This window comes from Macrobrachium nipponense, chromosome 4 (assembly GCF_015104395.2).
Source record: "Macrobrachium nipponense isolate FS-2020 chromosome 4, ASM1510439v2, whole genome shotgun sequence".
Taxonomy (NCBI): Eukaryota; Metazoa; Arthropoda; class Malacostraca; order Decapoda; family Palaemonidae; genus Macrobrachium; species Macrobrachium nipponense.
The window spans coordinates 13,747,114-13,760,727 of record NC_061100.1 but is presented as its reverse complement, the minus strand read 5'-3'; the positions used below and the strand labels follow the sequence as shown (position 1 = coordinate 13,760,727).

The 13,614-nt window shown below is 37.8% G+C and overlaps 2 protein-coding genes across 2 annotated transcripts in view; one reads left to right on the top strand and one right to left on the bottom strand.

Annotated features, from left to right (window-relative positions):
- Positions 1-13,614, bottom strand: part of LOC135210722 (mitogen-activated protein kinase kinase kinase kinase 3-like) — a 365,691-nt gene that overhangs the window by 323,182 nt on the left and 28,895 nt on the right.
- The window catches only part of LOC135210641 (mitogen-activated protein kinase kinase kinase kinase 3-like), a 38,263-nt gene that overhangs the window by 18,428 nt on the left and 6,221 nt on the right, over positions 1-13,614 (top strand). Inside the window, 4 exon segments of the mRNA XM_064243430.1 lie at positions 4,608-4,711; positions 6,025-6,153; positions 12,004-12,213; positions 12,508-12,657. Of these exon segments, the coding sequence (XP_064099500.1) occupies positions 4,608-4,711; positions 6,025-6,153; positions 12,004-12,213; positions 12,508-12,657 (593 nt within the window).

Below are 13,614 nucleotides of genomic sequence, written 5' to 3'. Positions count from 1 at the left end.
ACGTTTTAATAGCTCCCGGCGCAAGCTAGAAGCGCCAGAAGCGTAAGATTCACCTAACAGGATCTTTTCTCGATTTAGCGATTTATTAACCTATAAGTCCATCAATCTCTATCTTATCTCTAAGAACATCGAGAATTTCTCTTTTTACTCCACTGTTCCCGTTTATAAATAGAAGCTATTGAGACAAGAACATGGAACGAAACGATATCAAGAGGTTCGTGGTATCAGTTTGCACTTCTTCTCGATCAACGATAACTGTTAAACATCAGTATAACATTTATTGGAAGAGTTGTGAAGTCTGAGAGAACCTTCTTTATAGATCTCTTCGCAAAGTGTAATAAGGACTTTCTTCCTACAAACTGCTGCCTTATTCTCGAACAAAAGGTAACAATACGCCATCTTTACTGTTAAGGGGAATAAACTTTAGTCTTTTTTCCCTAGTTTATATATATTCTTAACAGATATTAAGATAAATGGGCGTCAAAGGAAGAAGATGAATGCCTCATTTTGGCCATAGAGAGGTTTGGATTCATGGAGGCCACGTTATTCTCTCAGCATGGGTTGGAAGGGTTTTTCTAAGAGATTAGAGATTTTATCGGAATCTATTATAAATAATGGACCTGAAAAACCTATCCAATCTGAGTCTGTCTGCGTGCAGACTGACCAGAAGTAAACATGAATGAGAGGATTTTCAAGAGAAGCTTGATAATTCCTTCAAACAGGCTAAAGACATAGAGTGGCTGAAGATCGGGCTAAATGGAAGGGGGAAACTGTCCTCTTCCGATACCTCTGTGAACCACATAGTGGTTTTCTTCCCTTTCAGGGGGAAGTATCACCTTTGTATTTTCTGCTTTCGATGAATTCAGTAAAATGATATACTCTGTCTCGACAAAGAGTATTAGAGATAGCAGAGAATTAAGATCTTCGGGATCTTATACAATACCTCTATACGATAAAGGTAGGAGATCTTTTACTTAGAATGGGATCCTATTTGGGCCTCAGATTCCGTGTTCTGACAAGATGGAACTGCTCCTCATAAAAATTTTAGGAGAATTCTTGGTTTTCTCTTGGCCCTAAACTGCCAAGAAAATATTGAAGTTTTGGAGCATTGGAATCTCGCATCTTATTCAGTGGAGACTGGCAACGATTTTTACCAGCATATGTCTGTTAAATAAATTTAACCCTCTATTCCTGACTCAACGATTTCGGAGAGAAGTTTCGTTGTCCAGACAGGATACTTATGTTTTCTTCTACAAAGAGAAATGGTTAAAACATTTTTCCTACAGAGTCTTTTGAATACGAGGAGGACTCGAAATAGATCCCAGAAGACATTGAGAGATACATTAGAGCTAGAAATCAGGGGTCCTCACCCAATTTCAGCTCGGAGTTACCTTCGGCTTCCAGGCTCCTTCCCTTCCTTAGAGCAAGGATAGGGAAGATTCGGCAACGAGAAACCTCATCACATCATTTCTGAAGAGATCTCGTTAGCAAAGGAAAATAATCACGAAGGATCCTCATCGGATAAAGACTCTTATCTCTCGCACTGTTAGATTCCTATCGTCTACTAGATGTAGCTGGATACAATCACCTCCCATTGCCGGAGAGGCCTAAAGCTCAGAGTGGAAGAATTTCTTCCGTTCTTCTCCTGTCCTGATGAACCATTGTGATTCTTCAGGACTTTCAGACAAGGTAACGCAAGCCAGACGCCAAGTTCCGTAATGTCATTGTCTGATGAAGAGACAGAGTGGGCCTCCAACCTGGCGCATATGCGCTAGAGGCGAACAAATCGGACAAATAAGAATGTCCGATGTGTACATCGCCAGGCAACCTCGAGACTTCTACCAAGCTAGAAGCTCAAGCAGTGGGAGGGATCCAGACAGGCTCCAGATGCTAAAAAAGAGCCAACCTGGAACCAGGAGCGAGGAGTCAGCCAGACATCAGGCAAACTCGAAACGCCAACAGGTGCAAGGCACCAGCCAGGCGCGAGGCGCCAGCCAAGTGCGAGGAGCCAACCAGGCGTGTGGCGCCAGCTAGGTGCGAAGCTCAAGCCAGGCGCGAGGTGCCAGCGAGGGGCGAGGCGCCAGCCAGACGCAAAGCGTCAGCCAGGCACGAGGCTCCAGACAGGTGCGAATCTCCAGCAATAAGGCGCGAGGCGTCAAACCAGCTGAGAGGCACCAGTCAAGTGAGAGGTACCAGACAAGCGCTAGGCTCCAACCAAGAGCGAAGCACCAGCCAGGCGCGAGGTTCCTGCCAGGCTTCAGGCTTCAGACGGGAGAGATCCATTTCAAGAAAGCCCTGGTCTTCTTTGAAACATGGAGATCTCCTAAGCACTTCATAGTGACTTGATTCCTTCAAACAGCTGAGAATTAAAAGCGCAGGAAGTGCGCGCTTTTGCAAATTCTTGTTCTTTACATAACAATATGTCATATAAGACATATTAGCTGTGTTGTACGGTAGAGGCAACTCTGTGTTGACTTCTCATTACACAAAGGATGTCAAGTTAACCTACGAGAGATCCTTCTCTTTTGGTTTATACGTTTCTGCGGTGATACGTACTTTACTGGGATAAGGAGCCGACACTGATCCTTAACTTTGAGTTAAAGTTATTTAACATTGTGAAATTATTGGGTTTTTGAAAGGAGTGTGGGAATAACTCTTTTCATTTGAGCGCGAACCCTCTGTTAGGATCAGGTGATCGGGATCGGTGTGCGCTCCTTAGTTATGCCAATAGGCATAGGTGTATTGTCATATAAGTGGATTAGCACCCATTATTGACAAGTACCTTTAGGCTCTGCCGAGTAAGTGGATAAGAACCCACCCCATCGGCAGACCCACAAGAACTCTTGGCCACAGATCACATACTCGCTAAAGTTTCTTGAGGTGATGCAGACTCCTTGGCAACAGCCATATGAAGTCTACACCTATCAGATAGGAACCAAGGTTTATTTATACCTACAACATATGTTGTTTACCTATCTATTCCATGTTAGCTGTCTCTTACCCTCCACCAAAGGGTGTCAATCAGCTATGTATAACAAACTGACAGGTAGTTGATTGTATGAAAATGATATTGTTATGATACAATAAAAGTTTCATACATACTTACCTGCAGATATATACATTAATGGCCCACCCAGCTCCCACGCAGGAGACAGGTGGAAGAGAGAAAATATGATAGAAAACGGGAATGGTTCCTAGTCCTGCCACCCAGGGCAGGGCGGTAGATCACCTGACCTACCTGCAGCGTGTGCCGCGAAATTTGAATTTCTGTCGGAGACGGGATGGGAGTCTTAGCTATGTATATATCTGCCAGGTAATATGTATGAAACTTTATTGTATCATAACAATATCATTTTGTTGGCTTCGATGATAGCAGTCTGATTTATTTTAGTTTTATGATTTCTAATTCACAATTTTTTTTTTATTAAATGTATTGCATGTACTCATTTCAAATAATTATTAAGTAACCATTAACTATGATAAACAATCAAACAAAAAAAAACTTCCAAACTTCTGCTTACGTTCAGCACTTACGAGTACCGAATGATCGCCAAGCAACCACTTTCACCTAGCACACAGTACGTACTGTAATCAAATTTTCATTATCTCTCTTCAACTACTGAAACTACCAAACAGCATAATAACCATTCATTTCTATTCTTTATTCTATCTTTACCTAATGTTTTTTTTTTTTATTAAATGTATTGCATGAATAAGTTTTCAATTTACAGCATCTTTTTACCAATAGAATACATAAAGCACAAGGGGTAGATTCTGACCAGTAGGAGAGCAGGATCTTATGGGGTGACTAGCACAGGAACCAATGGGAGAGCAGGAGGATGGTGGTGAGTTTACTCAGTTGGCGGCGCGCGAGTTTTAAAATTGTTCTCGGTGGTCTGGGTGAATCTCGGGACTTTACAGCAACAACCTTTGGTAACTTGAACTATTTTCGTATGTAGAGCCAAAAAAATCTTCGTATTTGCTTTCATATCTCGAGTTTTTCGTAAGTTGAGCCTTTCGTATGTCGAGGTACCACTGTATTTCTATTTTGATTTCATTATAATTATTAATGCGTTAGAGCAGATATGTCCATGCATCCCACCTCTTGCAATGTGGGATTCAGCTATGTATGTAATTACTAGGTAAGTTGCATATACGTACATAATGACATTTTTTATAATAAAATTAAGTTTTATATATCTTACCAAGTAATGACATGATCAAAGCCCTCCCTCCTCCCCTCGCATGGACAGGTCAGAAACAGTGAAACTCCAAGCAGAGCTGGTTCCTCTCTTACCCCAAAAGTGGGTGTGATCAGTTGTCTAGCCAAACAAACTAGTGCTACTGTGAATTTCCAAAATTCTAACTGCCAACGAGTGAATCTTATAGCTATATAATTACATGATAAATATTTATATAAAACCTAATTTTATTGTGAAAATGTCGTTTTATAATTTTTATTTTGGGGGGGGGGGGGGTTTTGTCCGTTTTTGTTTTTAAAAGAAAATTATTCATATGTTACTTTCTAATATTTCTTTTCTTTGGTATTAATTTTTTATCTGAAATTTCAGTAACTGGAGGTATTAATTTTTGGTCTTAAATTTCAGTAACTGGACCTCTTCAAGAACGCCATATTGGTTATATGTGCCGTGAAACACTGCGTGGTCTTGAGTATCTTCATCGAATGGGAAAAATGCATCGGGATATTAAGGTAAAGAAATATTTTATTTTTTCAAATATGTTTTGTAACTATTGTCAAGTTTGGTACAAACAATTGAACATGTTGATATACAAGAGCTGAACAAAACTATGTACTATATGTGCAATGAAGAGTGGTACTCCAGTGCAAAGTTGATTAAAACACACTTGGTTGAATAGTCACTTCTGGATGAATAGGCCAAATTGAGCAAGTCATCCAGAATGACAGTATACGAGAGAATAGGAGCCAAATATTGATAAAGAATGGTGGACTTCCTAGGATTAATAGATTTTTGGCTTGCCCCAGAAAAAAGTTGCAGAAGCAGCTAATGTAAAAAGTTTCTTGATTCTGCAGCCAATGATAACTAACATCAGTTTGAAAAACATGCTGCTTCACAGTAAGTAACTAGTTGATAGAAAGGTGTAAGAGGTTAGTAACATTAATCAGAACCTGAAGTTACTGTGTTTATTCAAATATGCATAGCATTAGCTTCAAATAAAAGTTAATAAAACGGGTTTATTTGATACAAAATCCTAGAGTATACAAAACCCCCAGACCATCCACCTTAATTTCAAAATGGAATAATGTTTTCTCATTTTTACATATAAGCATTTAATGTCAATGAAATAATATGACTTCAGTATGGGAGAAAAAAACTTGGACAAAACATGCAACTAGAACACCAGGAAAAATCCTCTTTTTGATAATTGTATTAGTACTGCAATTTACAGGAGAAAATATTATAACAATCTCCATCCTCCTCCTATGCCTCCAATGAATCAGACTGTAACAGTGAATATATGGGTGCTTAAATGAAAGACTGGTGCATCACGAGGGTTCCAAGCCTGGTCAGCGACCAACGTACACATCATATACACATGAGTTGCCAGATGCCACAGATTCCTTGTCTTACAATCTTTTATTGTTTTTAACTGGTTTCCAGCTGGCACTAGAAGATTATCCTATTGTTAAGACCGAGGGTTTGTTAGTACTAAAGAAAATATTGCAGCTGAAATATAAGAAAGTATTTAAAAGCTTATATGGGAATAAGATTTTGATTAGGTTTAGTTAAAAGAAAAGTTGTGACTTTCATGTCTTTTTATATAAAATCAATTTTAAGCCTGCTGTAGGCTAGCTGCTTTGTGTGAAGGTATGCTACACACTTACTGAGCATCCTTGCTCCTCTTGCTGTCTTTCTTTGCACAGGGCATATTTTTTATTCACATTTATTTAATGTAATGATTTTGTGGTATTTTATCTGAAAGTTATTACATAACACACCATGCATTGGATATAACCTATTATAACAAAACATTACCTTTCAGGGTGCTAACATCTTGTTAACAGAAAATGGAGATGTTAAGCTTGCAGACTTCGGTGTTTCAGCTCAAATCACTGCAACTATAAGCAAAAGGAAATCGTTTATTGGAACTCCATATTGGATGGCCCCAGAGGTAAGTTCTCATTCCTCTCTTGACCATGATGAGGTATCCTCTCTTGTGATCTTCACCACTTTCTGTAAGCAAAGGGTTGGTTGCCTTAAGTGTCCTCTCTAACTATTTCTATTGGAAGCCTCTGTGTTAAATCCTTCTCCAAATCATCCTCTATTTTATTATGCCATCTAATCTTCTGCCTTCCTCTTGACCTTCTACTTCTAAAAGATTCCACTCAAGCCCCTTCTTTGCTCCATTTTTACCCAACCATACCAAATTCCCATGCCATCTCAGTCTTGATCCTCTTATGATATCAGTAATCTTTACCACCTTGCACTTCTAATTCATTTTTCAGCCTCAAGCAGTGAGATCCCCAGAGTCTATATCAGCATCCTTATTTCTGTTTGCTCCAGCTTCTGGTCCTCTTTCTTTCTTATTGCCCATTTTTGTATAAGTGACTTACCCAGTAATTACATAGCTATAATTTCCAAATAACAGCAGCCTCATCAAATTTCACAGGTAGCTTTGATTGCTTGGTGTAGGTATACAGTGCCTACCCTAACGGCAATATTAGGAATGACTTAGTTAATCACCTTATTCCATTTTCTGCCGTGCTCCACTAAACATCAAGTGCTTACAGCAGTGTGCATATTTTCTGGTTATATCATAGGATTTCAGTAGTATTACACCAACCACAGAAACGTATATTTCAAAGCTTCGAGCAGGATAAGTCATGCAAGGAGAGAATGGTGTTATTGTTTGGCTACAGGGGGGACCCTTTATCGCTCCGCCAGTGCCAGCATCCTCTCAGCCTATGAAGTCAGTTGCGGTGGCATCTCTACCGCCAGTTGTTGTGATGTCATCTCCAGCTTCACCTACGACATCATCAAAACCTCTCGCTGAGCCATCGGAGACAGTGTTTTTAAGCTATGGGTCGAGAGCCTGGACTCTTTTTCAAGAGAGGTTCTGCTCCCTCTGGCAAGGAAGAGTCGTAGGAGTGATTCTTCCTCTCCTCCTAGCAAGAGATGTAGAGGGAGATAGCTCTCTCCTCCATCTCCTCCTCCTCCTCCTCATTGCCCTAGAGTCAATGTTGGAGAATTATGGACTTTGTGGTGTCGTCCTCTGCGAGTGAGAGTTCTTCGCTGACTTCTCTACATGAATGTCTCTCTCCCTTCCGTGTGTATGTGTTACCATGGAAGTGTTAGCTGCCCTCCATCTCAAACCATCTTCGTTTCCTGTACCTGTTCTAGTCCGTCGTAAAGATGATAAGGCTCTGATCAAGAGGTTGAAGGTTCTGCTACAACGGTGCCTCCTCCATCTTCCAAAGATTCTTCTCTCTGCGAACATGTTTTGGTTGATGGTCGAGAACATGAGGCGACTTGGGTCTGCTGACATGTTTCTCGTTCACCTTCCAAAGACCGGAACCTAGGGATCAGTCACCTTTGGGACGTTCGCTTCAGCGTCCTCTGTCTCAAGACTGTATTCGTTGTGTTGTCGCACGGCCATGTACTTGACTCGTCACTCGTCCATGTACGTGACTCATCCTGAGAATGTGTACATATTAATATAGTAAACCCTGCTTATTTGTGATTTGGTAATCACATATTCAGTTATTTGCCAATTTTTCCGAGATATTTTTGCAATAAATCACAAAAAAATCAATAATTTGAGGACTGTCATTGAAAAAATTAACTGATTATTGTATTTTCATATTTTTGTTTCTATATTTATCATAAGAAATATTTAGTCACAAAAACATAAAAATAGGCAGTTTTATGCATTTTCCGAGGGGTACAGTGCTCCCCCGCTTTTATGCTGGAATAGGTTCCAGAACCTGCTGCGGAAATGCTAAAATCCCCATTAAAAATGCTTATAACAGTCATATACCCAGTACTCCTGAAACTAAAAATGCTTATAAGTGGTATTTAACATTTCACTGTTCAATTGATAGTTCAAACAAAATATACCTTTAATTATCTTACTAAAACAATTTAATATAATTTCAAATAAAATACACCCATACTGTTACTAAGTAAGCTATATAATAGACCCCTAAAATGCCTATAAATTCCTATTTTAACAGTTCATCGCCAAACTTGACAGTTGAAACAAAATTATACCTAAAAATTTCATCCCAGAGCACCCTAATATAATTTCAAAGTCATGTTGCAAAATTATGTACCAACCAATGACAGAGCTGTCGTAAGTTGATCTCGTCATAAGTCGACGAACCACATAGCCTATGTACATGTATTCTATACCTACGAACTACATAGCCTATGTACATGTATTCTATACCTACGAACCACATAGCCTATGTACATGTATTCTGTACTACCGTATATTATCCATCATATTATATCCAAAGTATGCACTGTATACTGTCTTTCTTTTAGCATATTGAAAAAATAGAATCGTAGCCTTTTTACCATATTCAAACACACATGCATGTACATGTACATATTTTTTTCATTTACATTTTTCATTGACAAACTGACTAGCCTACATGTACATTTTATATCATCCCAAAAATGTGCATGTATAGTACCTATTATTACGTTTAGCATATGAAATCTTATCAATGCTTGAACTCATTGATTAATACTTACTTTTATTACTGTATTTAACATTTTTATTGTAGGCATAAAAACCATCTGTCTGGTCTGTTTACATTTTCTTATCCGCCATTTGCATGACAGTCGGCGACACGTATTATTTACTTTTATTTATTTATAGTTTGGATAAATACATAATTTGCTATTACATTCGATTTATTTGCAAACATAGAAATACAAAATGAATTACAAAAATACGAATCTTTTACCATTTTGAACAAAATGTTATATCCGAAAACATAAAACAAAACATCGTCTGCTGTTTTCTCTAGCGACCATTTTGTACTGTTGCCACACGTCTATGTAACGTAGTAATACACAAAGTTTTATTTTACAGTAAATTATTTTTTCTTTATAAATTTCAGGCAAACTACAGTAATGCATAGATAGAGAATTGATTTTACAGTACAGCAAAAACATGAACATACAAAAAAAAAAAAAAATTACGAAACATTTGAAATAAAAAAAAAAAAAAAAAAATTATTGTCTGCTGTGGGATGGCTGGGGATCGTCGGGGTCATCCGTGGTAGTATCGGTAGAGGGGGCAGGGGTAGACCGAGATGTTGGTTTAAACATAAACATGCTTAGTTTTGTTTGAATGGTCCGTTTTTTTTTTTCTCTTCATAAATTTCCCGGTATGGCCGAAAAGCATCAAGAACCATGCGTTCAATTCTTGAAAAATCGCATAAAGATAAGTCAGGATCTCATCTGTAGCAGATATAGCTTGGGAAAAGAAAAGGCGGTTTTTAGATAATTTGGCTTATCCTTGGTCCATAGGTTGAATGAGGGGAGTTGTATTGGGTGGTAAAAATATCACTTTCACGTTGGGATGGAGATCGGCTAAATGAGGTGGATGCCCGGGTGCGTTGTCCAAAAGTAATAACACCTTGAATGGTATAGTGTTTTTGAAACAATATTCACGAACATGGGGAATAAAGCAGTTTACGAACCAGTCTTCGAACAGTGCTTGAGTCATCCATGCCTTTTTGTTGGAACGATAGTAGACTAGTAGCGTATGCCTGTTCACATTTTTAAAAGCTCGCAGGTTTTTGGAATGATTAATAAAAAATGGCTTCAGCTTAAACCCGGCGATGTTACCGCCTAGCAACAAAGTCAGCCTATCTTTAGATGCCTTAAATCCAGGCATGGATTTCTCCTCTTGGTAAATGTAGGAGCGTTCCGGCATTTGTTTCCAGAATAATCCACCCTCATCAACATTAAAAATTTGTTCTGGTAAATAGGCTTCTACAGTGACTTCATCCAAACTTTCAATGAACTTTTTTGCACCTTCCTCATCAGCACTCGCTGCTTCCCCAGTGATTCGGACATTATGCAATTGAAATTTTTCTTAAATCGTTTGAACCAACCTGTACTTGCTGAAAATTCTTGAGTATAATCTACTCCAGCACGCTCCTTCAATGTCTTAAAAATACTTGAAGCTTTCGTTTGCAGTATGTGAAGGCTTAATGGGACACGTTTTTGAAGTTGGCTTTCAATCCACACATTTAATAGTTTTTCCATTTCGTGTATGGGTCCACTTTGTTGTTTCCTTATCACAGTTGATCTCATAGGTGCTGAACCCTTTACTTCTTCACGAATACGTTCCTTATCCTTCAAAATTGTCGACACAATAGAATGCAGTAGGTGAAGATCGCGGGCTATTACACTCACTTTCTTCCCCCCTTCAGACTGCTTTATCACTTTCATTTTCATTTTTAGATCAATAGCTTTTCTTGCTTTCTTAGCAGGCTTGGAAATTGAGCAAGATTTTCTTTTTGAAGACATCTTTGATTGGGGTTTGGAGCAAAAAGAAAACAATGTACAATATAGGCTAACCACAAGGACTCAAACACACAGAAACACTGCCGAAAGCTGAGCATCTCTCGGAGGTAAGCGCGCTGCCGGTAGCGGGAAAAACTATCGTACGCACGCTCGACGTATTTTATCCAAATATAAAATTAAATATTATTATATTGTCATAGCTGTCGTAAAGTCGGTCTGTCATAAGTTGCATAGGGCGTAAGTAGACGACTACCTGTATACAGTATTATCATCAGATGCTCCTCTACTTATGAACGAATTACTTTCTGAACGGCTGTTCATAAGTTCATATTGTTCCTAAGTTAAACTTCCTGTTACTTTAATTAAAAGTCAGTACGTTCAGTATTATTTGTGTGATGTCAAGCGATTCATCTTATAGTGGCGTGTTACATCAACCATTTTGTCACCACTTTCTAATCTCTTTATTACAGCAACTTTGGTTTCCATTGAGATGGCTTGCCAGTTTTGAACACTACCACTCTCATCAGTGGCCTTGCGCTTGCCATTAGCTGTGATGTATTAATGGATGCTGTAAATATTTCACAATAAAAACACGAATGAATCGCAGCACAGGAGATGAAATCTTAGCACTAGTGTAGGTACAAAGAAGCTGGGATGCATAGTGTCTCTAGCTTCAGTACAATGTTGTCCAGCGTTGATAATGGCAGAAATGAACTAAGTAAGGCAGGCGCTCACAACAAATTTGGGACTCGTGATTGGGCGCGTCCCCCCCCCGGAGCACCCTGAACAAATATTCATACCTTTGAAAAATCATAAGTTGACGAGTGTCTATACTCAGGCCAACCTTTGAATGCCCAGTTCCCTAGCAGGTGAGACGTGGTCTTCGACCAGATCTCACCTCGGATGCGCAGGCATTGCCAGATCTCACAAATGCCTTGCTTACAATCTCAGATTGTATTAACTGGTTTACCAGCTTCCCTTGGAATAATCCTATTGTTAAGACCGGAGGTTTGTTAGCTATGAAAAAGACAAATAATTAAAATTTGTCATATTTATTTGTCAAGAACCTTACCATTTTAATTATCATAATGACATATACTTAACTTTTTCAAAGCCACTATCTTACCTGGTTTGTCATGTTGGCATCTTCTGTTTAGATTATGAAAGAACTACCTTCATATTATTATAATATTCCATTCTCTTCAGCTTCATTTTTCCATTTCTTTTATTTTTTAAGGACTATGCAATAATCACATAATCCTCTGTGATATCATAAATATTTTCTTTTCTCTATGGTGTTTAGATTTTTTTGGGTTTGTTAGTGGTAATTATGATTTTGTAGTATGTAACTACTCCATGTATTGTGCATCTTTTTGTATAGTATATCATAGAAGCTGTGTTATAAATCGAAGAAATGATAATCAAATTACAAGACAAAATGCAAATTTTTATGTACATTTTATTTTTTTTGTAGGTTGCTGCTGTCGAAAGGAAAGGTGGATACAATCAGCTTTGTGATATATGGGCTGTTGGAATCACAGCTATTGAATTAGCAGAATTGCAGCCTCCCATGTTTGACCTTCATCCAATGCGGGCTCTGTTTCTCATGTCCAAAAGTGGATTCAAGCCACCAACCTTAAAAGATAAATCGAAGTGGACACAAAACTTCCATAATTTTGTAAAGGTAAATTGTACAGTATTGTGAATCAGCTTCCTTAGAAATCTGTAAGCAGTAGATAAGATTTTAAATGTCATCTGATTAATGTTTTCATTAGACATAATTTTCACGTAGGTATTGCATTCCATTACAAGTCATGCTGTATTGTTGTTTAGTTTCCTCCATTTGTACATCGGACCTTTTTTATTTATAATTACTATATTGAATAGGTTTGGGTGTATTTTCTTAATGTATTAACTGATAATGATTAAAAACTTGTAGTAATGACAGCAGACTTCAAGGTTACTTTTTTGTTTTCAGTTGGCATTAACTAAAAATCCCAAGAGAAGACCTACTGCAGATAAGCTTTTAATGCATCCATTTGTAGCTGCAGACCTTCCAAAGTGGTTAGCGATTGAGCTCTTACAAAAAGCTCATAATCCACAACACTCGTATCCACCCGAGCTAGAGGTATGTTATGCTTTTGTTTTTAGTCATTCTGAAAGAATGTAATAGCTTTGTACACTTTATTTTCTGTATTCCCTTGTAGATTTCTTACCATTATTAAAGGTTTTACTGCCTCATTTTGTAAATGTGAGATAGAAATTTACAGGCCTCATGACCAACCTTTTCACCCTTAATTTTGGGTGTATATATAAGACCTGTGAGAACTATGCCCATAACATGCTTAATAGAAAGGACTTATGAATATTCTATTTTGGGACTTGGAAGTCATCCAAAACTAACTACCTTTACCATAGTGTTTACCGTATATAACTCGTAAAGAGTGATTCCGCGATCGTGTAACCCCAAATTTTCCAACATTAAAAAATAATTAATGTATCTCATCAGGTTAAATAAGTTAAAATAATAAAAAGAGAAAGATGAAAGTATCATAAGTAATAACGTATTTATACTTGTTGTATAACCATTGAATCAGTAAACAACAGCTGTTTTGCTTGCATTTCAACCATTGTATGATAGTGAAAGTCACCATAGATATGTTACAAACTGACGTTAAGTAGAATAGGCCTGATATATTTTTACATTTTACCCATATTCCCTATGGAGAAAAGATCTGCAAGGAAGAATACTGGTAAATTTAAGCTAGAAATTGTAGCTGAAGCTGAGAAGAAAATGTTCAAGCTACTAATGACTATAAATTATCATGCATCAGCAACATGGATGAAACTGGATGAAACACCCTTAAAGTTCAATATGCCATCATACTCAACGGTAAATAAAATTACTGGGCATGAAAGAACATCGTATTATGATGAAATTAAGTGAAAATAGCAAACGGTATCTGTTGATTTTTTTACACAAAAAATTACCTAATGCCATTAACAAAAAATTATTAAATTTAGTCCTATTTCAACTAAAAGACACTGCATATAATAATAACCTTGGTCCCATATAAATAAAGTA